At 39.3% G+C, this 25325-nt stretch overlaps 2 protein-coding genes across 3 annotated transcripts; one reads left to right on the forward strand and one right to left on the reverse strand.

Moving 5' to 3' along the window:
• Window positions 1–348: 348 nt before the first annotated feature.
• On the reverse strand, window positions 349–17688 carry rspry1 (ring finger and SPRY domain containing 1). Of its 2 annotated transcripts, XM_062421436.1 has the most exons (15): window positions 17278–17688; window positions 16192–16819; window positions 12472–12524; window positions 10251–10363; window positions 8563–8689; window positions 7779–7837; window positions 6471–6537; window positions 5792–5923; window positions 5513–5628; window positions 5271–5414; window positions 5049–5160; window positions 4628–4730; window positions 4309–4461; window positions 3001–3105; window positions 349–2831 (listed from the first exon to the last, which is right to left on the reverse strand). In XM_062421436.1, the coding sequence occupies exons 2-15, from the start codon at window positions 16587–16589 to the stop codon at window positions 2735–2737; spliced, it is 1779 nt and encodes a 592-aa protein (XP_062277420.1). In that variant the 5' UTR covers window positions 16590–16819; window positions 17278–17688; the 3' UTR covers window positions 349–2734. The 2 variants fall into 2 exon arrangements, with proteins under 2 accessions (XP_062277420.1, XP_062277421.1); XM_062421437.1 differs by lacking the exon at window positions 17278–17688 and having other exon boundaries at window positions 16192–17259.
• Window positions 17689–21617: 3929 nt separating this feature from the next.
• On the forward strand, window positions 21618–23962 carry anapc13 (anaphase promoting complex subunit 13). Its single transcript, XM_062420963.1, has 2 exons — window positions 21618–21939; window positions 23471–23962. Exons 1-2 carry the CDS (start codon window positions 21841–21843, stop codon window positions 23594–23596), a joined length of 225 nt encoding a protein of 74 aa, XP_062276947.1. The 5' UTR covers window positions 21618–21840; the 3' UTR covers window positions 23597–23962.
• Window positions 23963–25325: the final 1363 nt, after the last annotated feature.

Below are 25325 nucleotides of genomic sequence, written 5' to 3' on the forward strand. Positions count from 1 at the left end.
GTCCGGCAGAACAAAAGCTGAGCACGTTGGTTCCAATTGAGATGTAGTGCTACTATGTTTACACTGACTTGAAGAATAAGAGGAATCTCACCTTCTGTGCCCGAGTTTCAACTTTAAATAATCTATAGATTCTGCTGTCACTATTCATCACTTGTTCAAATATTTACTCTAGGAATGATCAAGTATTACCTCAAGATCTTATGTCCATCTACACATTTTGTCTACTTATGCTTGTTGAAATAATCCAAATGACTCTAAAACAATGTGTCAATGATCAGACATGTAAAATGTAACACATGGATTGAATAAGGTGTAAATAATCACCACCCAGCCATGCAAGAATCACATGAACATACATTTATTACAAATATCACAAACCAAGAAACAACAATTCTTAATAATAAATCACATCTTTGGGAACTCTGGGGAAAATTCCTTTATAGATGTTTTAAATACACCTCACAAAACTTATTCTTTACAATCCTGAACTTCATCTCTAAGCACAGAGACATCTCATAATTTCTCTCACCTGCATGTATAAGGTGCTCCAGGTAATACAAGGTAGCAAACAGTGACCACACCAGTCTTTACTCATACTGAGACGCATGTTTTCTTCAGAAATCATTCCACAACGGTCTGAATGATTTTATAGATCCAGTTCATGCAATTTGGTTGAGTAGGAACTCTTCTGGATAAATAAACGATTTGACCTTTAATAAATTCAAAATCATTCAGTGTTATAATTTTAAATGTCTTTTTAAAGTTGTATGAATATAATTTTTCTTGAATCACAATCTTGTTTTATGTTCGATTCACCACCAGTGTCCAAAATGAAAACATAATCAGTCAACCCAGAGATGCTTCAAGTAAGGGATGGACAGAACAACAGAAGGTCCATGAAGGTTGTCATGGGGACAGAGGGAGAAAGATGGAGAAAAGGCAAAATGAGAGCAGATATGTGCTATTGTTGTTATATAAAGCAGGACGAGGGAAACCACACGTTACTCAGTCTGAACCAGTCTCACTTACTGAAAACCTGCAAGCTACAGGACACTTCCTGTTAGTTCTGTATGCAAACAATCCCACTAAGAGTGCTGTGATTTGTGGCAGGTGAAACATAAATACACATGTAATCCCACTGTACGGTGGGTAGTTTCTTTGCTAATTTAGGTCAAATATTTCACTGCCCAATCAGACCCAGAACATCATCATCCTGAGGAGGACCCTGGGATATTTAGTAAACTGATAGAGAGGAAAAACAGGATTCACTTTAACATTTCACATTTGTTTTACACAATTTACTGATCACCTGATACAACACTGTCCATCAATAGAATGTGTTGCACGTCCACGCCACAACACATCAGCGCTCACCATCATCTATAACAAAACCTTAAATCATATCTGGTGGATCCAAAGTTGCCGTCTTAATACAGACGCTCAAGTTTGTCACCACAAACAAAAAATTAAGACATATTTACTCCAAATGAGCCTTACTGATGGTTGACCCGCATTAAGGTTTGCTTAATTGTTAAAAGCAATTATGCAATCCCAATTCAATTGTACAACTTTTCCCTCACTGGCTCTTCAAGCTTATGCACAACTTATGTTGGAAAAAAGTGATTTACGGTACAGATGAATGTCTTGTGAATTTTCACCCTTGCTTATTTTATTTGCTGCGGCGGTTAAATACATGACTGAGACTGAAGGAAAATCCAAAAATCTGTGCAAAATCTTTAAATAAAGCACAAGCAGCAGGGCTGGCCTTGCTGAAAATCACTTAATTCTCAATACTGATTCAAGTATTCCATTTGTTGTAAGACAAGACTTGTGTCATAAATTTTCTCTGTTATGATTTGATGTTATCTTTAATATTTGTTTATGTAAACTGAATCAGAAAAACTGAGCTCTAGATATAATCCTGCAAATTTTTTTAGCTTTCTGACACCTTCAAGAGGTCCTAAACTGACACCAAGAGCAAAATCCAACATTTCAACCACAGGTGTTTTTTTCCTGATTGAAATCCCTTCCAGGATATGATCAATCAGCACAGACAGTGACCAAAGCATTGGCACAACATTGAGCAAAGACAATGAAAATGCTACCTCAGGAACAACATAAATCGCATATCTACACCTAAAAATATGAAAGTGAGATACATCTCAAATTTATCTGTACCATGGGCTTAATACTGCACTACAGCCTGTGCTCTTTCCTGCTACCCAGCCTTTTCAGATCTGCAAACGTGTGCATGACAGTGGTGGGATTAGTAGTAGCCTCTGAACTGAAAGCACAGGGGGCTCCTCGTATGTGAAAGGAGGTTTGATGACTCTACACGAGGGCTTTCAGATGAGAAGTCGGTTCTGTCTGTGATCTGGTTATTCTAGTAATTGTTTCTGCTCTTGTCTGAAAAACACACTGGTAGAAGAAAGTTGATGATTCTTGGCCCAGCTTCTGCAGTGAGTTGTCAGAAGGATACAAAAGAGGAGGTGTAAGTAAATGAGGAAAAAGCTCTCGGTGATCCAGCTGTGGTTTTTATTTCCCCTCCTCTCATCTCCTCTCTTTCTGCTCTTTAACCCCTCCATCGTCGCTTCCTCTGACCAGAACTGTGAGATCTGGGGTTATCGCAACGCCATGGCACCGTCCTTGCAGCCCTGCTGGCCGAGAGGGGATTAGAGGAGGAGGCTGTAGGGCTTGTGTGTCTCTCCCTACTGGAGAAGGGGCAGGAAGTGTGTCAGGAGACATGTGCAATGAGTCTGACGCGGGTCTGGATGTCTTGGCGGCACAGGGGGCACGTCTCTAACTGTAAGGCACACTCCATACACATACCACTAAAGAAGAAGGGAGGGGGAAAAAATGAAGCAAGAACGTATTATCCATCCACAGAAAATCTCTTATATTAAAACAAGTTATTCTCAAAGATCTTTTATCCAAATATTTTTGACCGCTAACATCTTTGTTTTATCAGTGAGTATTTGTTGACACTAGATGCACACATACCCATGTCCACAGGGCCGCAGCTCCGTGTCAGCCATGACGTCACAACACAGCGTGCAGCAGTTGTCTCGGATGCTAACCTGTTTTAGTAAGGCCAGACGCCGGTGTCTGGAAAACACACACACACACAGTTAAGTGAAAAAAATAATAGTGGCCGCATTGTGATGACACCCTCGCACTGCAGCACTAACATGCTGTATAGAAGATTATGTAATGCACTGCAGTAAGTCCATACTGAAAGGCACTCTGAAGTCGCTTTATGGATGTGTATCATTCTCGTCAGGTGACAGAAATACATTATTCAGTTGATGGTTTCACACTGATCTACAGGTGCAGGAAACGCACCAAAAAAAGCAACTTCCAACAAATTACAAACACACTTTGTTTACAAGAAAACTTGCTTGTTACAATGGCTTCTTAAATTCTATAAATGTTTATACATAAAATAAACTGTTAAATGTAGGTTTGGCTTTGTGCGTTGGCACATGGTACATCAGGACAATTTATTTAGTTGCCTGCACGTCATCATTTTGTGTCAAATTTCCATTTTATAAAAGAAATTACTACTACTACTCCTACTGATAATAATAATAATGATAATAATAATAATAATAATAATAATGTCCCATAAAACTTTGGGCTGTTTAGCATTCAGATTTTTATTACAAAGTAATTAGATTTAATTTTATGACATATTACAATATTCTACCCCTAGATGGCTCTCATCATATTCTCCAGGTAAATCACAAATTGTTGAGCAAGTAAACACATTTTTAAGCTTTTTTTTTAGTTTGTGTCAAAAAAAGCTCTAACCGTAACACAATAGAAATAACCTCCCTATAAGTCACATCTTTGTAATATTCAGGTTTGGTTGATCAGTCGCGTTGTGTTGGGCGTTATTTCACTGATGGTAATATTCAAAGTTGTGTTGAAGTGTTGGGTTGCACTCCTGTGTTCTTCCTGCTATGATGTGTTGCATTAGAGAACAAACTATACAGATATTGTTTTGTTCATATCGTTAAATGTCTTAATAAAGATCTTTAACTAGTCTTTTTTAACAAAAAGTCCAAAGAGCTGCTTTAATGTAGCCAACAATTTAATGAAGTGATGAAAAGGCTTTATTTACACTGAATCAACCCCACACAATGAGTCATGTTTGTATCATGCCTACCTCCTTGTTGAACACTGTGTGCAAACAAATTATTCACTGGGACAGCTGGGAACAGATTACATACTGTTCTCCAGACTGTCAGTGTGTAGTTCATTTTAGGTACTGCGATAAAATCACTGAGGACCAGCTTCAGTCTTTACCTGGGTAGGATGATCTTTTCACTGGGCAGCAGTGAAGCGAAGTCGTTGAAGGTGCTGAACTTGACTGAAGGTGGGTGGCGGAAAGGCTTGGCCCCAAAGTTAAACTCACACTGCTGGTAAGACATAAAGCTGGCTGCCGCAAAGAAACCGGACCTGATAGAGGCAGAGATGAACGAAGCAAGACAAATTCAGTAGGTAGGTGTGTGTGTGTGTGTGTGTGTGTGTGTGTGTGTGTGTGTGTGTGTGTGTGTGTGTGTGTGTGTGTGTGTGTGTGTGTGTGTGTGTGTGTGTGTGTGTGTGTGTGTGTGTGTTGACTTACGTGGCCGAGGAGAAGACCTGTTTCTCTGGCAGCAGCTGATATCCATTCAAATAGAAGATCATCTGCTTCTTGCTGAGGTCCAGCAGGAAGCCGATGGCGTCTCCTAAACAAGACACAGGCAGCAGAGTGAAGCCATGGCACACTGTTATTACTATCAATCCTCCATGTAGGAGGTGAATCAGGGCCTGAATGCTGGCAGTGACAGCAGCATGTGGGTGCTAAAATTGGAAAAAACTCCAGAGACGTCGATAACAATAAAGCAATTTATAAACAAAGGAGTCTGACATTTAAAGTGTGGTGCCCCCTCTCCTCTACTGACGACACTTTCAAATTTTACTTTTTGAGGCGTACGATTAAAAAAGTAGACCAAAAAAAGTAGTCCCGAGTCATAACTGTGTGTTGATTACTGTGCAGTGCGTACCCTCCTTCCAGCAGGGGTGAGAGTGAGGTTTACTGCGAGCGTTGTACCAGATGAGCTGCCTGCAGCCATCATACGCACATGAGTATTCATCATCTCCAATCCCGTAACCCTCCTGTAACACACACAAATTCGCACAAAGAAAACGCAGCGTCATGTGACTGCAGAACAACAGAGACAGAATGAGGAAAAGGCTGAACAGTAGAAAAGCTTGAGATTTAGTACATGGTTGAGGAACTTGCTGTCCTTGGTGGCCCATCCGATTTGCATCACGCCTGACGTAACGACTGTCACCTCATAGTACCAAACGCCAGAATCCACGCAGAATGTACAACGCACGCTCTCAAAGGACGAGGCGTCGCATCGTGCCTGAGGGGGGAGAAAATCATGGAGGGAAACAGTCATAAATTGTGAATGTGAAATGTAAATTGTGAAAAATATTTACATTTGACTAATTTCAGACTGACCTCTAGTCCACTGGGGGAGATCTTGAGGTACTCGCTGACATCGTTGCTGTTGAGCATGGCATTGATATTGTTGAGGTTGACCTTCTCGTAGGTGAATTGACGACCGTCCTTTAGGACTGAACAGAGAGGACACCAGAGGGAAACATTACCACATTTTTGTCCTCAGTGACTCACAGAGACACAAACATCTCAATTATGGAGACTGTTTGCTATAGACGGAATAGATATTCGGCAAGTCATCCTACATGAACACTGTACATTAAAAGACAGGCTACTCACACAGGTTGTCAAGGCTCCACTGTGAGCAGAATCCGACCTGCCTCTTCAGGTAGTCAGGTTGCTCTGCCCATAACTCCAGGACAGCGAGTCGATTGCTGATACAAGACTCGGACACCGTTAGTTTGTTCTCACCTGAAGCCAAGCAGAAGTAGGTGTGAGAGGGAATATAATACAAACACAACACCAGTTGTGAAACATTGTAGAGAAATGTTACAACATCAAATCCAAATGGAAACCAGTGACAATGCAATCAGCATATTGATCTTATATACAGTACCCATTAAATGTGGACACACTTTCTTATTCCCATTCACTTCAATGAGAAAGTGTGTCCAAACGTTTGACTAGTACTGTAAACTTGAGTAACTGCTAAAGAGTAGCCCACAACATACAGTACCAGTCAAAAGTTTGGACACACTTTCCCATTCACATCAATGAGAAAGTGTGTCCAGACTTTTGACTGGTACTATATTTCTTGTGTCTGTGCAAAATTAAGTACCTTTAGGGAAATAGTCATGGAAACAGTGGACAGCATCTCTGCTCATTGCTTTCATCAAAGCAAAGGTCACTGTCAATCCTTTTTTGAATTCCTTTGAAAGGAAGTCACTAGTTTCAACCTGTCTCATCGTGTATGTCTGATTTGAACTGGTCTTGGATGGGAATGAGTGAGTGAACATACTGGTTTGGGAGAACTTCTCCAAGGCAATCAGAGCAAACAGCATGACAGTGGGGTGGGCCTCAGAGCTCTGGAGGAAGAATGACAAAGAAGACACAAAACATTAGTTTGAGCTCTTTTTCATTTCATCAATTTGACAGACAACACATTTCTTTCAAACACACAAACAAATACTTCCATGGACAGACAGAGAGTCATGCAGACCGTTTCACAACTACTTTACTTTATTGACTGCGCAACCAAGGCTGTGACTGTGTTCCAGGATAAACTCTACCAAGAACATTCACCTACGTGTTTCTCTAAGCTGCAGCATGGCACAGAAGTCTGTGACATTCTTGTATTTAAAGTAATCTACAAAATAGTTTTCTGACTCCCTCTTCTTCCTTCTGTCCAAACTCCTCCTCAACACTTAAGTAACTGCTTCATTTTTAAAGAAACTGCACAGTGCTAGAAGTACTTTCCTGTGAACTGGCTACGTAATATTTTTCACTACAGTTAACTACTTAACTTATTTTGCTCAAAGGAACTGTTGCTTTTTGTTGCTGAAGTGACTTCCTCAAAGCTCTAATGAAGCACCACAAAGCAAATTCAATCAGAAGACAGTGAGGCTCTTATCCAACAACAACAATTTGAGTGGTAGTAATAATAGCACAGTGGTAAAAGCAAAATATTCTGCTTCTGCACAGTTGCACAACTACATAATATCATGCCACTCTTATGAGCATCATCATGCCTGGGATTTAAAACTAAGTTTTAAAACCTCCAGAAATCTGGCAGTCCCATATGCTTAGACTACCCACTATATGCTCATTTAAAGCATACTGGTGCCTTAACATTGCACTGCATAACATCTGATCTTCCCTTCTATCACCACCAACCTCAAGCACCTTGCTTGTTTATTTATGCAAATTTAGTCAACATTCTTATTTAAATACTGGTCTAACCTGCTGCTAGACTGTGATAAAATATCTCTTTTCCCTTCATGTGCAATACCTGCTCCAGGACTGTATTAGAAACTCTGTAAATACATTTAAATTTAAATTATTGTGAATGTTTTTTTTTTTCTTGTTTTTTTAAACTAAGTGCACCGCACAAGAATTCCAGTGTAGACATACTCTGTGCAAATGGAAATAGAGTTTCTTGAATCTTGAATAACAGCAAGATAATTACAGCAGCTGCCCCACCAGTAAAGCGCTGACAATGCATCACCAAATGTCGTATGTTGTTATTTTGGGTTAACTTGCACTTTGCAGAATGTAATGCTGCACATTCATCATGTTAGGGTCTTTTTCATGACCATGCTTTGCTCACCAGGCTCTCCAGAAGGTACTCCAGGGTTCCCTGGCTCAACAGTCCAATACTGGCTGGTCCTTAAAAAATACAAAGAACAAATTAGAGAGCTGATATTAGCTATACAAAACGTTTAGTAATATGAGAAGCTCCAGTTCTGTCTGTGTTTGTGTCTAATCCTTTACAATTTGTCTCATTTAGATCTTTAAACCTGGAGTAAGTGATATTTTTGGCCATTTGGGAGAAGTGGAAACAATTTGTGAACTCAACACTGACATATTATCACTTACCATATTGATTATTTACACATCCAGCAGTTACAGAGCAACGTTATCATTCATTTGGAGTCATGTACATGCAAGTCCAATATTCACACTCTTTTGTTTTTGGTCTCCAACAACTGCTGAGGGAAATATCTGTCTCTTTAGCTGTTAAATGCAAATAGTTGCTAAGTTTGTCTGGTTGTCATTTTTAACAACAAATGAAATGAAAAGTTAGTTAGTGAAAAGTCTGCTGACAGGAACAGAACTTGTTTCTTGGCAACATCCATTGTTGTGAAGAAACTGGCAGGTTCACCTTGCATTGTGTTCTTAGATGCTTTATAACAAAATGACGATAAAAAAGTTTTTTATCTTTGAGAGGAGCTAACTGACAATCTCTTCTCATCTGAAACGGTTACGAATTGAAGGAATTTTAATGTTAAGAACTTACAAGGCTACATAACATGTGAGAGAAAACACTGAGGAGCAAAGCTACATAAACTGGAATAACTAAAGATAGAGAGGTGAGAAAATGTGGAGTGTACCAGCCAGTTTCTCTGCCAGGCATCCTAGCACAGCTGTGGTGTTTCTGTGTTTAGCAGGGTTCAGAGCATCCTGTCGCGCTACAGCCGAACTCAGACTTAACATGTCAGAGAGTTTCTGCAGAGCATCCTGGAGAGAGAGAGAGGATATGAAGCAGTTACTCTAATGAAGGACACACACACACACAGTGACTTGAAACTATTCAAAGCTCGAGGAGGAAGGAGGTTGAATATTAGTTGCAATCTTTCCAAATTCACACATGATTGTGATGTGGAATGCTGCAAATAGGTCAAGATACAAAGCAGTACAGTGAAGGGTACAAAATACAGAGGTGGGAGCACACACACACACACACACACACACACACACACACACACACACACACACACACACACACACACACACACACACACACACACACACACACACACACACACACACACACACACACACACACACACACACACACACACAATATTGAATTCTCTAGTGGGGAGAGATACATGTGATTGCAGTAGAAAGCACACCACGCCCAGTAAATTCAATTTACTGTATTATCAGGGAAAGAGTGTCACTGATGCACCAGAAACCAGGCGCTCAGCTGTAGCGTCACAGTGCCAACTGTTTCAGACCTGCGGCTCCACTCCAGCCGGTGCCATATAAACGCAAGACGGGTAAACATGTTGATGCTTCTATCTACAGGCAGGACAAGTAATAGCTAAGCATCTGCATTTATAAAACTTTAAACACCGGCAAGGAAAGTGACAAGTGCAGCTTTATCCTTTTTCATGACGACTGTTTGTTTGTGTGGATGTTTGAGGCTAAATGTTTTGATGAAAGCGGGCTTATTGTTTTTGCTGAATGTAAGAAAGAGTACAGAGTTTATGTACTTCTAGAAAGAGTGTCACATCCTCTGTCCTCAGGTTACTTGAGAGAGAGAAGCAGGGGGTCCTAACATATTTTATTTGTTCAAAGGGGAAAAGCGGTGGGGTGGGAGACAGGGGGTAGAGAGAGAGCAGACGCTAAAAGAAAACAGTGACGGTTGACTAAGCTCTGTCTTTGGTGCTGAATAGGCTGAATTTCTATTTCTATATAAAGTATTTAATATCTACTGGAGTTGAGTATGACACAATGATGTTTTAAGCTCATTAGTGCTTGTGTTTTATCTGAAGGTCTAAATTGCTGCTACGTTTGCTCTGCATGCTGATACGTCCACATCTTATGTTCTTATGTTCCTACTGTAAGTTGAACTGGTCTAATGATGAAAAACTGCTCCTGTGGAGAATCTGCAGCCTGCAGGATGTAAATAATTGAGTTTGCAACTGAGTTACAAGCCAGTGCCTTTAGGTGTTTTGAATTTTCAAATATTTTGGGGGGAAATTGATGCATTTATTTGATAGCAGCAGTGAAGATATGACAGGTAATAAGGAGAGAGGGAGATAAGCACAAAATATGACAAAGTCCCCCGGTGTGGTTCGTGATCGACACATTTTCCCTCAGGCCAACAGCAACTCCCAAAGATTGAGTTTCTGATTCGAGGTGCCAGGGCTGAATCTCAACTTTTAAATTAAATATATTTTAACCTCAGCTTTCATTCACACACACACCTAAGGACAATGTAAGTGTGAATTTATTACCCCAAATCAATCCACTTTTGTCTAAAACAAACATATACACATAAGCCTCTAACCTTGGTGGGCAAGGGACACTCGTCCAATAGGAGGGTGATTACTGCAGGGCCGAGCGGATCGTCCAGTGGGATCACTCGAATCAGAGACTGGACAACCTCCAGCCAACCATCATCTGAGAGAGGAGAGGAGAGGAGACTGATGTGAGATCCAACTGAGTGAATCAATAAAGCATGATACATACAACTGCACTTAAGACAGCTCAATAGGAAAACATTTGAATGACCAGCTCTACTAATAATAATCCTTAAGTGTTTTTCAAAACTTAAATTCTCTTAAATTTCTTTCCTATAAAAACTACATATGAAAAAACACTTCAAGAGAAAAACATCAACAGGTGGAGATTTTTTTCATCACATTCATATTTTCTTTAAGAATTGGTCTTGTTTGACTGTGTGTGTGTGTGTGTGTGTGTGTGTGTGTGTGTGTGTGTGTGTGTGTGTGTGTGTGTGTGTGTGTGTGTGTGTGTGTGTGTGTGTGTGTGTTCATTCATTAATACATTTCTTCAGGGCAGAACAGAAGCATTATTCATCTTAATGCAAACAGATACTGGAGGGACCTGAACATTATGAGCATCACAAGCAGCATAAATACAACATCCACCAGCTCCTGCCCATTTGGTGACTCAGTAAAAAAAAAACACATCACTATCACTCATAAAAAAGCCTGGTCGACATGAATAATGTAACATGGTATCACTCGTCAAACAGAAAGTGAGTGGCTGGCTGACTGACTCGCTGCTTGGCTGCCTTTAGGGTTCAGTATCTGCAAGCTAATACCCAACTTGGCTGTTCTCAAGCCACGCAACACCGTGCCATGTGACCATCAAACACCATATGCTTGACACAAGGCACTCTCTCTCTCACACACACACACACACACACACACACACACACACACACACACACACACACACACACACACACACACACACACACACACTCACACACTCACACACTCACACACTCACACACACACACTGCAACTAGACACAAACTCAAGCAGGAACCAGAGCTGTCAGTTACTGTCAAACTACAGACGCCTATTTGGACACAGTTCACACGATCAGGCTGGCAAAGTAGCTGAGAACACATAATGTAAAAGTAATGACCATCTATTCCCCAGGTGATGCACAGGACCCCACCTTTCAAGCTGAGCTGAGGGGTGAGCTGGAGAAATGCTGAGGCAGTGATATGACAGCAGCATTTGAGGTAGGTGTTGTTGCAGCCAGCCTCCTCTGTTTAGGAAAAGTTTGACATGACTGCCCTCTTTCACACCTAATTCTAACCAATCACCTTCTTTAACCCTTACATACTGTTCAGGGTCAACCTGACCCAGTATTTACATTTGTGAGCATCCTATACACATTTGTTTTAGCCAGACTTGTCCTAATGTGATGCACAGTATACAAAAATGGAAATAAAATGCATCCATTTTTATTTTTGTGCAGCTGATACACATTTTTATATATGTAAATGTATAAAAAGTTTGATCTGTGAGTTTGATCTGTGTGAATGTTTTTTTCTATAAGATTAATCAAACATTTATTAATGAGTGATGGGGAATTTATGAATGTGAATTGGTATAGAGACTAATTTTGAGTGAGAATATGAACAGTATGTGAGGGTTAAAATTAGTATATTTTGAGGTTTCCTATTAACACTTTTCCAATGGTTTGAATGAAATGTGTGAACAGAGGACGAGGACTGCGCCTGTGTCTGCTGCTTACAATGCTGCTGTAACACCATGACCTCAGCAATCCTCCAAAACAACAACACCACCACCGGCCTGAGGGCAACGGGACATCATGATCTGAAGGCACGTAACCTCTGGAGATGTTTAAATGCCTGGGACTCATGAGCTGTCGGTACAAATCATGAATCCTCTGGATAATCTGGAAAACATCTGAAGTCTACAGCTGCAGTCAATGTAAGACAGACAGTCAGTCATCTTGATTCAGCGTCTTTAGAGTTGTGCACATGACTAAAAACTGACCAAGAAATACTGTTGTTGGTTGAGACCACATTAGCCACACTGTCAAATGACCGTTACTAAGCGAGGCTAATGCTGCTCTCTTTTCCCACATTATAACCTCTGAACTGAACACACATTTCTTTGTGTACTCTTTACCACTTTTATAAAACATTTTGTCACTCTGGGACACAGTGCTGTCTGATATGTCCGTGCTAGTTGTGTGAATGTGTGTCTTGTTTTTCTTCTTACCTGTCTCTGCCATCTCGTGCAAAGTGATCATGGAGTAAGGGGGCTCTTGGTCGCTGGAAAACAAAGCAGAGTTCGCAGAGAATGTAAAAGCAGCCTGCTTTATTTAAGGGGGGGGGGGGGGGGGGGGGGGGGGGGTGGTTCTTACTTCACCTGACAGCTATAAATCACAAACTCAGTTCTACATTTTGTGATATGGTTGTTTTTTTTATGTGCAGGTTTTGCGCAAATGGACATGGTGCTTTTTAGTATCAAGTGCTTATTGTCTCTGTGATCGGTGCATCTGTAATAACATAAACAAATGATTCAGGCCTATGTGTGCTTTTGTGTTTGCAGTAACGGACGTGGATGGTAATGTCTCTCGGAGAGGTTAAAGCAGGCGTATAATTGTGATGGATTTATTTCAGTGGTTGTTGATGATGATACTGCTGCTTGTCATGACTCGCCCAGTGCTGAAAACTGCTTCCTGTCAGACAGCTGTGTCATTTAAGTCACGCCGATATGTTTCATTTGTACCACATTTTTTCATCAAATTGAAACTCAAAGCTTTGCAGTATTTATAGCAGAGAACACCAAGCATAAGGAAAAGAGAAATAAGAGTTAGTGTACGAATTCTTAGAAAATGTACAAGCACTTGGCTGATGAGAAGCAGTCAGTGGTTTTACTAATCTGAATGTGAGCAATATTTTATGCAATATGTTGCAGCAACTGTTAAATTTTACCATCTTGACTCACAGATGTTGGACCAGCTTCCAAATATAATGTGCTCCACTTTACATTAATGAATCTATTGATTGCCTTTTTGATGAGAGGAATAATCATTTAGGCTGTCAAATGTCAAATATTAACACAAAGTGGGTTCAAAATGCTTATTTTGCTTGATCTACTGTAGACGTTATGCTATTATAAAACATAGAAAAGTGTTAACATTTGAGAGGACGAAACCAAATGTTTGATGTTTCTACTTATTAAATAATAACAGAGTCATAACTCATTTTGAATCAACACTCCTCTGACAGAGGCAATAATACAATTTAAATAATAATGGTTGCTGCTGTTTTCCTGCTCCTTTACACAATTGTCAGTTGCTTTATGTTTTTTCTGTTGTGTAGTGTTGGTGTAGGTTTTTAATGTCTTGATATGGTGTGTATTGTTTGTATTTTATTCCATGTATTGGAGGAAGCCGAAGACAAATTTCCAGTAAGGTGGACAATGAAGGTATCTCAATTCAATTCAATTCACTATTGTTAGTTTACAAAGGTGATATTTTTGTGGGGATTATAGTAATGCAGTGAATGTTAGATGTTTTCTTCTGACGTCTGTTTCTTTTAAACAAGCCGTCCTTTTTCTGAAGTTACAAGAACAAACAGGAAAAGGACACTAGGTCACTAAATTGCTTAATTCAGTCATATCTTAACCTAGAATTTCACTGTCAGCAGTTGAAAAACCTTTAAAGCTGGAAGTTGTAACTTTCCTTGCGTTCAGACTTGAGATGTTAGTATTTTACAGGATTTCTTGCCATCACTTCCTCCCTTTTAGTGCGTGAGTATGACTGCATTGTTAACATGCCTCAGTGTTAATGAACTACAGCATTGATGTTACCACACCTGCCATAAATAGGGAAGTTCAACTTTGAAGCACAGTTATTAATTAACTACGCCGGGTCAACTTTTCAACCTGCGAATGTTGTCCTGCTACAAAGGTGGACTACAGTTCACCTGGAGACACACACACCCCCACACACTTGCAAAAAGGGTCAACACATTACAACATTACTAAGTAGGCTGCTTTTAGTGCTGCTACCTGTCCGTCATATAGGCAGCATAGTGGAGGACGAAGTTAAGGAAGAAAGCATCTGCTGAAACTATAATAAATAAATAAATCTTGCTACATCATTGCAGCAAACCGTTCTGATGCCAGGAGAGGAAACACTGTTCAGAGAGGAAATGGACTTGCACAAAGTCCTCTCTGATGGGTTCTCCCTGTTTGATGACAACAACATAGTGCTCTCCCACAGTGTTTCTGTATTTACTGTTGCTGTTTGTTTGGATCAATCAGATCATCCTCATGCACCAAAATAACTTTTTTCCATGATGTTTCCTCTTTTGTCCAGTAAGAGATTATTCCAGTAAGAGAGAGAGATTTATCTTTTTATTTTTTCTATTTTATTTTACATTGTTTTATTATTATCATTCTATTAGGTTTTATCTTCTTCTCTTATTTGATTTGTCTGTTTCTTTTTAATCTATTTTAACCAAGTTTTAGTCCAGCTTTTATTCAACTTAATCTTTTATTTTGCCTTTTTTTCTATTTCAACTAAGTTTTTACTATAACTTTTAATAAACCCCTTCTCTTTTCTCTCTTATGTTACTTATTTATTTAATTATTTTATTTATTTACTTAATTTTTACTTATTTTTTTAAAATTTTCTAAACATTTTTTTTATCATTTATCTTATTTTGCATCACTGGTCTCAATTTTGTCTTTTAATTTGTTCTTTGTTTTCTTAATCCTTTTCTTTATAAAGTCCTTTGTTCTGTCTAATTAACAGCGTCTCTTCATCAACTAATTGTAATGCGCTTTGAACTGCACTAGCCTGTATGAAAGGTGCTATATAAATAACGTTTGACTGTTTGACTGATTTAATCAGTCAGATTGATTGAATCTTTTCTTCCCTATTTCATGCCACAGGTTAAAGAGACTATATCTGCAGCAGCTGAATGAACAAATGAACAGTTCTGCTTTTTTTCTTTTGTATATTCGGGTTTAAAAAGTATGTTATTTTGTCACTTTGGTAGAAGATGAATTTCTGTCGAGGTTGTGGCCTTTACATTTATATGTTTAAGGGGTGTGTTTTTTGTCAAATTACTGGGATAAAAATAATTTACTTCATTATTATCAACTATCTATTGTGAATTTTAAAATGATCTTCCAGCTACGGTTTCCTTGAAAAAGACAATGACAAATTTGTGTTTATGCTGCAGCCACAAGAAAACATTCAATCTTAGTTATAGACTACAAAGATGATGTATGGTGAAGACATGATAAGTAATGTTATTTGTGAAGCTATTTCCTCCTTTATTGTTTATCTGCAGTAAAACAACAGAGGGGAGTGACAAGATGATACCAACGTTTTTTTTGTTTTGTTTTTTTTTTATGACAGGGGAAGTGTGATGGCTTTGCCGGCCTGATCAGCATTTCTCAATAGCAAAGTATGAAAAGCATCTCTAAGTGCTCAGTGTTGATGTATTTCATTTTTGTGTGGTCGTGACCGCAAAACAATCTCATGTGATGCTTCAGCTGGAAGACTTCAGTCTTTGAGGATTTTTCTTACACTAGCAGGAATAAGTTTGGCTGAGTTTAGCTTCATGGACAACTACACTTTGATGATGGTGTTTGACCACCACTGCCCCAGTAGTAGACAATATTGCCAATGTACCTACCTTAATATATAACTTACTGCATGAATGTGAAGTAAAGCATCAAGATCAATAGTATCTAAAGTATGAAGTGTGTAATAGACAGTACTGCTTTAATTAAAGGTCACTATGGTTACAATGATAATCCGTATGCTTGTTGTTATCCTAACACTGCTACATGTTTTCATGACCCCGACTTAACAGAACATTAAATTAAAAACTGTATTAGTCTGTTTCTCCTCCCGCCTTCATCACTATTAGGATGGAGATTAGGATATTATATAATTATCATATGTGGACTTACTTGTCTACAAGTGTCCTGATGACAGCCAGCGTGTCCAGCACCAGGCCATCCATATTCTGCTTCTTCCGTCGTGGCTCATGGGGCCCTCTACCTCTTCGTGGAGGCCTGACCGGGTCCCTGGGACGACTGCTACGAGCCTCTACTGTATCGACACCTACACTTGTACCGTGATCCACCCGCCTAGCTTGTCCTCGGGCCGCCCTTGACGACCCATGGTGATGATCCTCTAAGTCACTATCCTCCCGGCACACACAGCTGTTACCCATGGTTCCAGTGCCGGTGACCACACTGGCAAAGGTCTCCCAGAATGGAGGAAGGGAGTTTGAGGAGGAAAGGAAGAGCAGAACCCTTGCAAGGCTCCTGCAGGCACAGAAAGTGATCCAGGCGGCTACTATCATATCATTTGACAGGCTTGGTTTTGGGGGATATTTGTCCCAGTGGGCTGGGTGGGGTCAGCGTGAACGATCATACTGTTGCCAAGCAGAGATGTGGTATTCGGGTTTGGGGTGGATTTATATACACAGAAGATTAAATGGACCAGGAGGGGTCAGGTGATGCAACTGGAAATCCTCTGAACATCATTCACCGCACAAGGTTCAGGTCCAGCTATCATCCAGGGCTTACAGAGCTGGGAAGCAACATAAAGAACAGAAAAGGACAAAATGAAACTGTCAGAGCTTTCGCTTCAGCTGTTTCACAACAGATCATGTCCTGCCAGCAGCAAAGCTCAGCTGAAGTGACACACCCCATGAGATAACAGTGTCAATTCAGTCAGAGAATAAACTGTGAAAACTAGAGAGAATATTAACATCAGCCCTTTACTTTCTCATCTCTTAAAGACAACAGCTAGTATACGACGTCTACCTGTTTTCTGACTAAAGTTATGTTGTAGGTTAATTGTATCAACAATGAGCTCCTAACAGATTATTAGTATTGTTGACAAACAAGAGCTCTTCAGTTAGCCTGCTAACAAGCTAGCCACCCACCAAGCAACAGCTGTAACGCTAGCAAATGAAAAAAACCTGAAAGTCATACAAACTCATATGTATCATTTCGTTAACGATTTCACTTGAAACGAATACTTACGTCAGAAAACATTCAAAATGCAGTCACGCTAGAGCAGGGCAGCTAACTAAACAGGTAGCTAACCAGCTAGCTGTTAGCCAGGTTAGCTCCTCTGCTTCTGCTGTCAAACTCCACAAGTTAGCTCAGCGCAGAAACAGACCACTCAAGGTGCTACTCAAGCGCCGAGTGAAGTCAAGAGGTACATTGGCACGAGCCGTTCGTATCTAACAAGACACCTAAAACCAGCACACTCATATATGACGGTCGGCTAACACTTCTCACACACTTTAACGACGCTTCATCGCTAGCTGCTCGCTCAGTTCCGTAGCGCTGGCAGCAAAGCGGCTGACGGAGCAAAGAGGAGTGTTTCTGCTCAATACAACGTCAACATACTGTAAACGCCGCAGCTTCCCTATTTTTATATAGTTAAAAAACCCTTGCTGCCTGAATGCTTTCTTTCACTATCTGTCTGTGTACTGAAATAGTTTTGAAAGTCTTTGTTTTATAAGATAAGAGCAGACTTTCTTTCTCTTGTTACAGCAGTGCAGGTGTTACATCGTATTTGGTGACCCATCTCATTTTAGTGACCTGCAGTGTTGGAAGAAGTACTTTAACATAGCCTGAGGAAAAGTGGCGTAGCAATAGGACAGAGTAAAAATACTTCATTACAAGTAAAAGTACTGCATTTAAAATCATACTTATAGTATGTATAGAAGTATGGAAGTATTACCAGCTAAATTTAGCCTACTTAAAGTAATCTACTAAAGTAAAAGTACTATTTTAGCAGAAAACCAGGCGTGACTGTTATATTAAAATGCTGCAGCCTGTTTATACATTGACTTATCAGTACTAATGATGAACTTTGTTGTATTTATTTAGTATAGTTGATATATCAAACAAGTGTGATACCACATTTGTGTAATGTGGATACAATACAATAATAAAATAACAAAAACAGCAGAAATTGTTGTTTTTTTCTTTTAAAGAAAAGTATGTGAATGGCCAAAAGGTGACCAGATCCCCTGCACTCAGACTTTTCCCAGAGATTATGGATGCAATCCACTGAATTCCCAACATACCAAAAGTCCTGCTGAACAGTGAGGACGTGAGTATAAATTATACAGATACAAGTAAAATATTTTCATTAGATTTAAAAGTGTGCCCATAAAATACATGACATTGAATATAATAGTCAATCATACAGCAGACAGGTTAAAAAAGGATTTGAGAATCCGTTTATTGGTGTCAAAAAAGGTCACATTTATTAACTGTATCTTAATAACACAAACTCACTGTTTTTCAGATCAGTGTATCAAAAGAATACAGCAGAGTTGAGTCCAGAGTCAGCCTATAAGTCCTTTTTTACATGATCATAATAAATGTGGTTAGACAAATCTGACACATCTCTGAATGTGGACGTTTGAACTCCCAGTCACATATGAGACGGTACAATCATTATTATTTTAAAGAAAGAACTGAAAGCATCCACAATACGCTGTGTGAATCCGACCTGCTATCATATCTAATGCTGTCATGAAAAACTTGAGTGATCATACAATTATGAGTCTTAGCTCAGGGAGCATACAGCAGAAGATTTTTCGATAAAACAGAAAAAGGTTGTGTATACATTGCACAGGTATTCATAAGTCATCCAAATAGTTAAATAGTGTACTGTAAATTGGGACAGTCGTGCACTCTGCTTTGGTCTATGGCGGTATTGAAGGAGTTGTCACGATACATGCCACTCTTGCTCAGGTCTTCAGAGAATCTTTGTGATTTAGGGTGGAAAGTACACGGTGAGCTTTCAAAGGTTGGAGAGCGTAGACCATATTCATTGGAGGTGGTCCTGTACAGTAGATTCTGCGGCTTTGCCCATGGTGCTGCCAGTACATCTTTAACTGCTGGAGTCATCATGCAAGAGAAAACTGGGTTTCCAGGGTTGGCGGATGTTTTTGTATTTTCTACATGCTGTTGTTGAGAGGATGACATAATTGCAGTACCTGTGAAAATAAATTTAAAAAGCTCAGCTTTAATTCATGGCTACACAGAACTTTGCAGCAGTGTGGTGCACAGTACACAACATGGCACTGAACACCAGAAAGACTAAGGAGCTGGTCATAGACTACAGGAGAAATAAAACAGACACTCCGCCCCTGTTCATCAGCGGGGACTGTGTGCAGAAGGTCTCAGACTTCCGGTTTCTGGGCGTTCACATAGAGGATGACCTGACCTGGAGCATCAACACCACCACTATCATCAAAAAGGCACAGCAGAGACTGCACTTCCTGAGAGTACTCAGGAATAACCACCTCACACAAAAACTGCTTGTGTCCTTTTATCAATGCTCCATAGAGAGCATTTTGACCTACTGCATCTGTGTGTGGTTCTCCAGCTGCACAGCTGCAGCGAGGATAGCACTCCAGAGGGTCATCACCACAGCCCAAAAGATTATCAGCTGCCCTCTCCCCTCCCTGGAAGATCTGTACAGTTCCCCCACTGTTTCAGGAAAGCTCTCCCCATCCTCAGGTACAAATCTCATCCAGGACACTCACTCTTTGAGCTGCTGCCCTCAGGCAGATGCTTTAGGACATTGAGAGTACGCACTAATAGATTACAAAACAGCTTTTATGCTAAAGCCATAAATGCACTACACTGCATTAAATAATGGCTTCTTTTTTTTTAAAGTAATTATTTATTTATTATTGTCACTTTAAGGACAGCATCTCAATTTCGTTGTTGTGGTATCTGTTCTGCCTTTGTCCTGTGACATCCTGTGACATTCGAACACATGTTTTTCTTAGGTTAAAGGTTAAACGTCAGGTATAGTTTATGGGCCAGAGGCTGTTTTTAAAAAAAAAAATTAAAATCTTTAAATATACAAGTGAGACGTGTCAGCGGTGGTTTCCTTCTTTTCCATCAACACATCAAGAGACAACCATTTTATACTACATTGTGCTTTGTACAATGACAATAAAGACTTACTCTATTCTATTCTATTTTATTCTATCTATAGTTAAACTGACAGATGTAGGGGATCCGTCTTGTTTTGTTGATCTATTTCTAAGTTAAGGATGCAAATGTGTCAACATGCAACAACACACAAACTTCTTTAATGTCATGTGATATAATAATCCCTTTTTTCTTCTTCTAAAAACTCTGGGAAATGTCATTTTTGAGGGGTTACTGATTCCATTGCTACCTTTGAAATCTACAGTAACATCAGAGACAAAATTATGAAATAGTTAGAAGATGTTCAGTGAGAATTCTAATATTTAGTGAGGATTTGACAACTTATCATGGTAGAATTCATTTTCAAAGAAAGAAATCACAAGCTCGGTGTTTTTGATGTTTCAAACATATTTGAAGTTTTATAAGGGTACCAAATATTAACTTTGATTTGATCTTTCTGCTGGGATATGATCCACTTCAAATGTATCTACATCAAAGGACACACATGGTGACATCTACAGAGAAATTCATTTATGTAGCTGTCTGTCTGTCTTTACTGACTTGAAACAGTCATTCATTTATTATAATTACCTTCAATTGCAGCTCTGCGTTATCTCGATTTGGTTCCGTTGAGACAGAGGCTCGGACTCTCGTTACCATGGTTACCATTAAACTCATGACGTCAGCTTTAATGGTTTACAAAAATCTTCCTGTTTACAGCTTTTCCCGGAGCTCTCTACCGCATCTCACAGTATTTATCAGAGGATGACATTAGCTCAGTTGTCATGGAATCAATTAGTTGAGATTATTGCGTCAAAATAGTGGTGAGATCATTCTGTAAACTATGTGGGATGTATACAAAGATAGGTAGATTATACAGTGTAATATATAATAAATATAATGCAGTAACAGGCAACAATTATGTCATCTTTTTTGATCATAATGAAAAAAGATTACATACAGGACATGACTTCATTTTCACTTTTTGTTGATATAGTCAACATGGTAACAGGGCAAAGGCTTAAAGTAATAATACAAATTAAATAGATAGAAAAAAATAACTGAACAAAACAGGCAGGCTCTAAAAACATTTTAAAAATGTAAAGATTTATTTAAAAAATGGAACAAACTAATTGTATGTGCACAATTCCTATTATTGTTTAGAAGTCGGATAAGTCTCAAAATACTTTCAAACGACGGGCGAGACCTCGAGAGCTTGAATTTATGGATGTGACTTACAGTCCGTTGAAGTTTTTGTTTTTATTCTTTTTCATAGTATAGTGTTACATCCTTGGCTTCCAGCATTTGTTGGCGTTTGAGTTTCCTCTAGCACCTGAAGGCGTCATTTTGTTGTCTACGTCATCACAGTGCGTCAGATGATTACGGACAATAACCGCGTCTTAAGTCCTCAAACAACAGCTCAAAACAAAATAGAGAAGCTCATCTTTTAAAACATCCACTGTCACACTGTGTTGTTGTCAGTCGTTGGCAGACCGTGTGCTGCTGCTGCTGCTGGTGCTTTCTACTGTGTAACTGGTGTATGTGTGACAGCAGCCGCAGAGCTTCACTGTATATCTCTACTTTGTGTCACCGTCTGCCGGAGGAGCCACAGCTGGGCCCGCTGCTGTTCTCAGGATGGACAGTGAAATTCAGAGAGATGGGAGAGTCCTGGACCTCACTGATGATGCCTGGAGGGAAGACAAACTGCCGTATGAAGATGTTACCATTCCTCTGGTACATGCTACACATAACGTTACAGTTCCTTATTTAATGAACTACACTTCATTCAGCCTCTTTGACTGTTTGAAAGTATGTCAATGATGCACATCTATGATATTCTGCCTAAATACACTACCGGTGAAAAGTTTTAGAACACCACAATTTTTCCAGTTTTTTATTGAAATTCAAGCAGTTTAAGTGGTGAACTGCCAGAGGTTAAAAAAAAAGGTAAGGTTACCCAAAACTGAAAATTACAAAAACACTTAAAAATATAGGTTTTTCCTACAGAGAAATTGCAAAGAAAGTCAAGGTGTCAGTGAGTACAGTTTCACTCAGAAACTGGGGGAAACTCTGAAAGGAAGAGGTCTGGCTGACCCAAAGCTATGCCAGAACTACCTTAGGAAAAAAGACCAAGATGGTAAGCTTGAAAACATTTTTTCAATAAAAAACTGGAAAAATGTTGGTGTTCTAAAACTTTTGACCGGTAGTGTATGTCACAGAAAATATTATTGTTTATTCATCTTTTGCTTATCTCTTAAATGTTTCCCAACGTCCATTTAGAAACAACAGATATAAAATAGTAGAGAGATGGATGTGGCCCGCAACCTCCTGTGTCTCTCATTCATATAATAGTTTTTAAAAATTATATGTTCTCTATATATATTTATATACTGTTATATGTTTATTGCTATGTGTATGTGTTTGAGGGTGTATGTTTGTGTTTTGCATGGGTATGAATATATCTGGTGCAGAGCATCTTTTCTCTTTTTTGAGATGAATGTTTTTTGTCCCTAATATAAATACATTTAATTCAAATTCAAATTAAAAATTACTTTATTTATCCCTGAGGGGAAATTCAATTAGTCTGTTAGTTCTTCTGTAAATTATTGAAAAATTAGACATCCTGATGGCTCCTGCCTGAAAGATCCTTCGCTTAAGGAGCAAAGGATCTTTTAAATCTCTCCTTCCTGCAATGGAGAGAGAGGAGCCGTCCACCGCTGTTTTTTTGGTCCATAAAGGTGTTGTGTAGCGGATGATCCGGGTAATTTAAGATGGCCTCGAACATCTTGACAGTGCATCTCTCCACCACCTCCTCCAGTGTGTCCAACCTGGCTCCAATCACAGAGCCAGCTCTTTTTACTAGTTTGTCCAACCGTCTTGCATCTTTGTGTCTGATGCTGCCCCCCCAGCAGACGGCAGCATAAAACAACACACTTGCCACCACAGACTGATAAAACATCTGCAGCATCTTACTACAGATGTCAAAAGATCTGACCTTCCTTAAGAAAAAGAGGCCGCTCTGCCCCTTTTTGTAGAGAGCGTCTGAGTTTAGGAGGCCAGTCCAACTTATTATCCAGGTTTACACCTAGAAGTTGTGATCTGACCTGCCAAGTGGTGGTAAGGCAGTGGCTCTGTAAGCTTCTTTGACATAAATTTTAAAAAAATTAAGCAGCTTTCTCATTTCCCTAGGACAATTTACATAAACAGAAAAAAGAAATAAAATACAATCAAATCATCTCTTCTTGTCTTCTCTGTCCTCTGTCAGAGTGAACTGCCCGAGGCTGAGCAGGACAATGGAGGATCCACCGAGTCAGTGAAGGAGCAGGAGATGAAGTGGACAGACCTCGCCCTGCAGAGCCTGCACGAAAACACACCGAGCACCGGGAGCTGAAAGACTCATTTGCAATCAGACTGTAGAACAAAAACACACACGCACACACGCGCACTCTTCAGCCACATTTGATTGCGTCTTTTGAAAGGATTTTCACCACGTTCCAGCTGAGCGGAAATGACATAGAAATGTATTTTGATAATTGGTTTATATTGTGGTCTTTATAAATATAAATTGAATGTAATTACTTTTGCAGCTTTGAATAACATTAAACAAGACTCCTTCCGTTTCTGTGGCCTCTCATTGGGAATTAGTCTCATCCAAATAACCTTGGAAGCAGTCATTGTACATGTTCACAATAACACTTACTCACTTTTAACTGATGGTGTTTATGCATTATGTTGCGCTCTGAAGGTTAGGGTGCTAGTTGACACAAGAAAACTTTGTTGTTGAAATGTTTGACCCCATTTTAGGAAATTGTGATCATAAATCAGAGTAGGTACTGGTGGGCAAAACTGTTAGATATTGGATAAATACAGTCTTAGACTTCCATACAACCAGAATTAAATATTAAATAGTGTCTTCTTACATTTAATTTAGACCCACAAATCCCTCTGTAATCTTTATAGATTGTGCTATTCCTTTTCTTAGAGCAGAAAGGAATAGCACCTAATATATAAACTCTACTGTATCTAGATCAAGCAACATAGTCTTGATGTAGACTCTTAACACAAACACACACACATTCATTTATTTTTTTATTCCAAAGGGATGATCAAAAGCTACTGAAATACTGGGGGGGAAAAGCTCATACAAGTCACAAATATGCACAATTCACTCGAAATACAGGGGCAATCCCGGCTGCAGGGGTGAGAGGAACACTGTAGAAGCAGCAGCGGCCAGCGAGGCAAGAAGACGAAGAGTGGAGAAAGTTTTTATAGTCTCTGAGGTTTGTTTTAGGAGAAAGAGGATCCTTGGCACTCTTTTGAGGACTTGCATCGATTACTAATGAATCCCTTTGTGTGGAGTGAAAACTGACCTTCAAATAAAAGGGAATAGTTTTACTTGTATAGAATATTTGAAGACTATGTGTGCTTGTAGATTGAATACTAACTCATTCTGTCATCAGTGTTGACACGTCATGAGGACAAGTGAGAAACATCTAGAAATTAGAATATTGATTCCCCAAATGAAATTGAGGATAAAATGAATAAATCTTCATTTCCAAATCTGTAATTAAATCTATTAAGAAAGCATTATCCTAGCAAATTAACCATAGCTAAATAATACACTTATTATCAAATGCAATATTGTGACTTATAATTTCCATAACATCTGTCTAATTCATGGTTTAAAACACAGTAACAACATAGTAAAAGTGAACATTGGTTGAATAAGTCCAGATACATTTTTACACATATTTAGTTTAATTTCTGAACAATTCAGACACTTATTGTGTATAAGAGAAAAAGAGAAGAGAAGAGGGACACTCAGGGAGGAATGTGGGCTTCCCTCAGATTTATACAACTTAAGAGATAGTTGGCTCGCAGAAAGAGGGAGGATAGTTTTCCCTCCTTCTGGGCAGACTGTATCTGAAAAGGAAAACAAAATTGTTGGTGGTGAGAAGGCGGGGCTTTTTTAAGTCCTGTCCAAGGGTTCCTTGACATTCTTACACCTTTAGGTCAAAGGTCATTTGGCCACAGACAGACTGTTAGGCTAAAAGGAATCCTAATGTTTTTGAAAGAATTAAACTTTTCGTCTTTTCCTGGATTCACTACACTACATTTTA

This window comes from Scomber scombrus, chromosome 6 (genome assembly GCF_963691925.1).
Source record: "Scomber scombrus chromosome 6, fScoSco1.1, whole genome shotgun sequence".
In the NCBI taxonomy this organism is placed as follows: Eukaryota; Metazoa; Chordata; class Actinopteri; order Scombriformes; family Scombridae; genus Scomber; species Scomber scombrus.

Bases quoted from the DNA above. Each gene is read 5' to 3' on its own strand.
- anapc13 (XM_062420963.1), top strand. From the start codon at position 21,841: ATGGACAGTGAAATTCAGAGAGATGGGAGAGTCCTGGACCTCACTGAT. The intron at 21,940-23,470 runs GTACATGCTACA...GTCCTCTGTCAG, and splicing joins AAGATGTTACCATTCCTCTG to AGTGAACTGCCCGAGGCTGA.
- rspry1 (XM_062421436.1), bottom strand. From the start codon at position 16,589: ATGATAGTAGCCGCCTGGATCACTTTCTGTGCCTGCAGGAGCCTTGCA. The intron at 12,525-16,191 runs GTAAGTCCACAT...TTTGTTTTCCAG, and splicing joins ATCAGGACACTTGTAGACAA to CGACCAAGAGCCCCCTTACT. The intron at 4,462-4,627 runs GTAAGTCAACAC...TGCCTCTATCAG, and splicing joins CAGGTCTTCTCCTCGGCCAC to GTCCGGTTTCTTTGCGGCAG.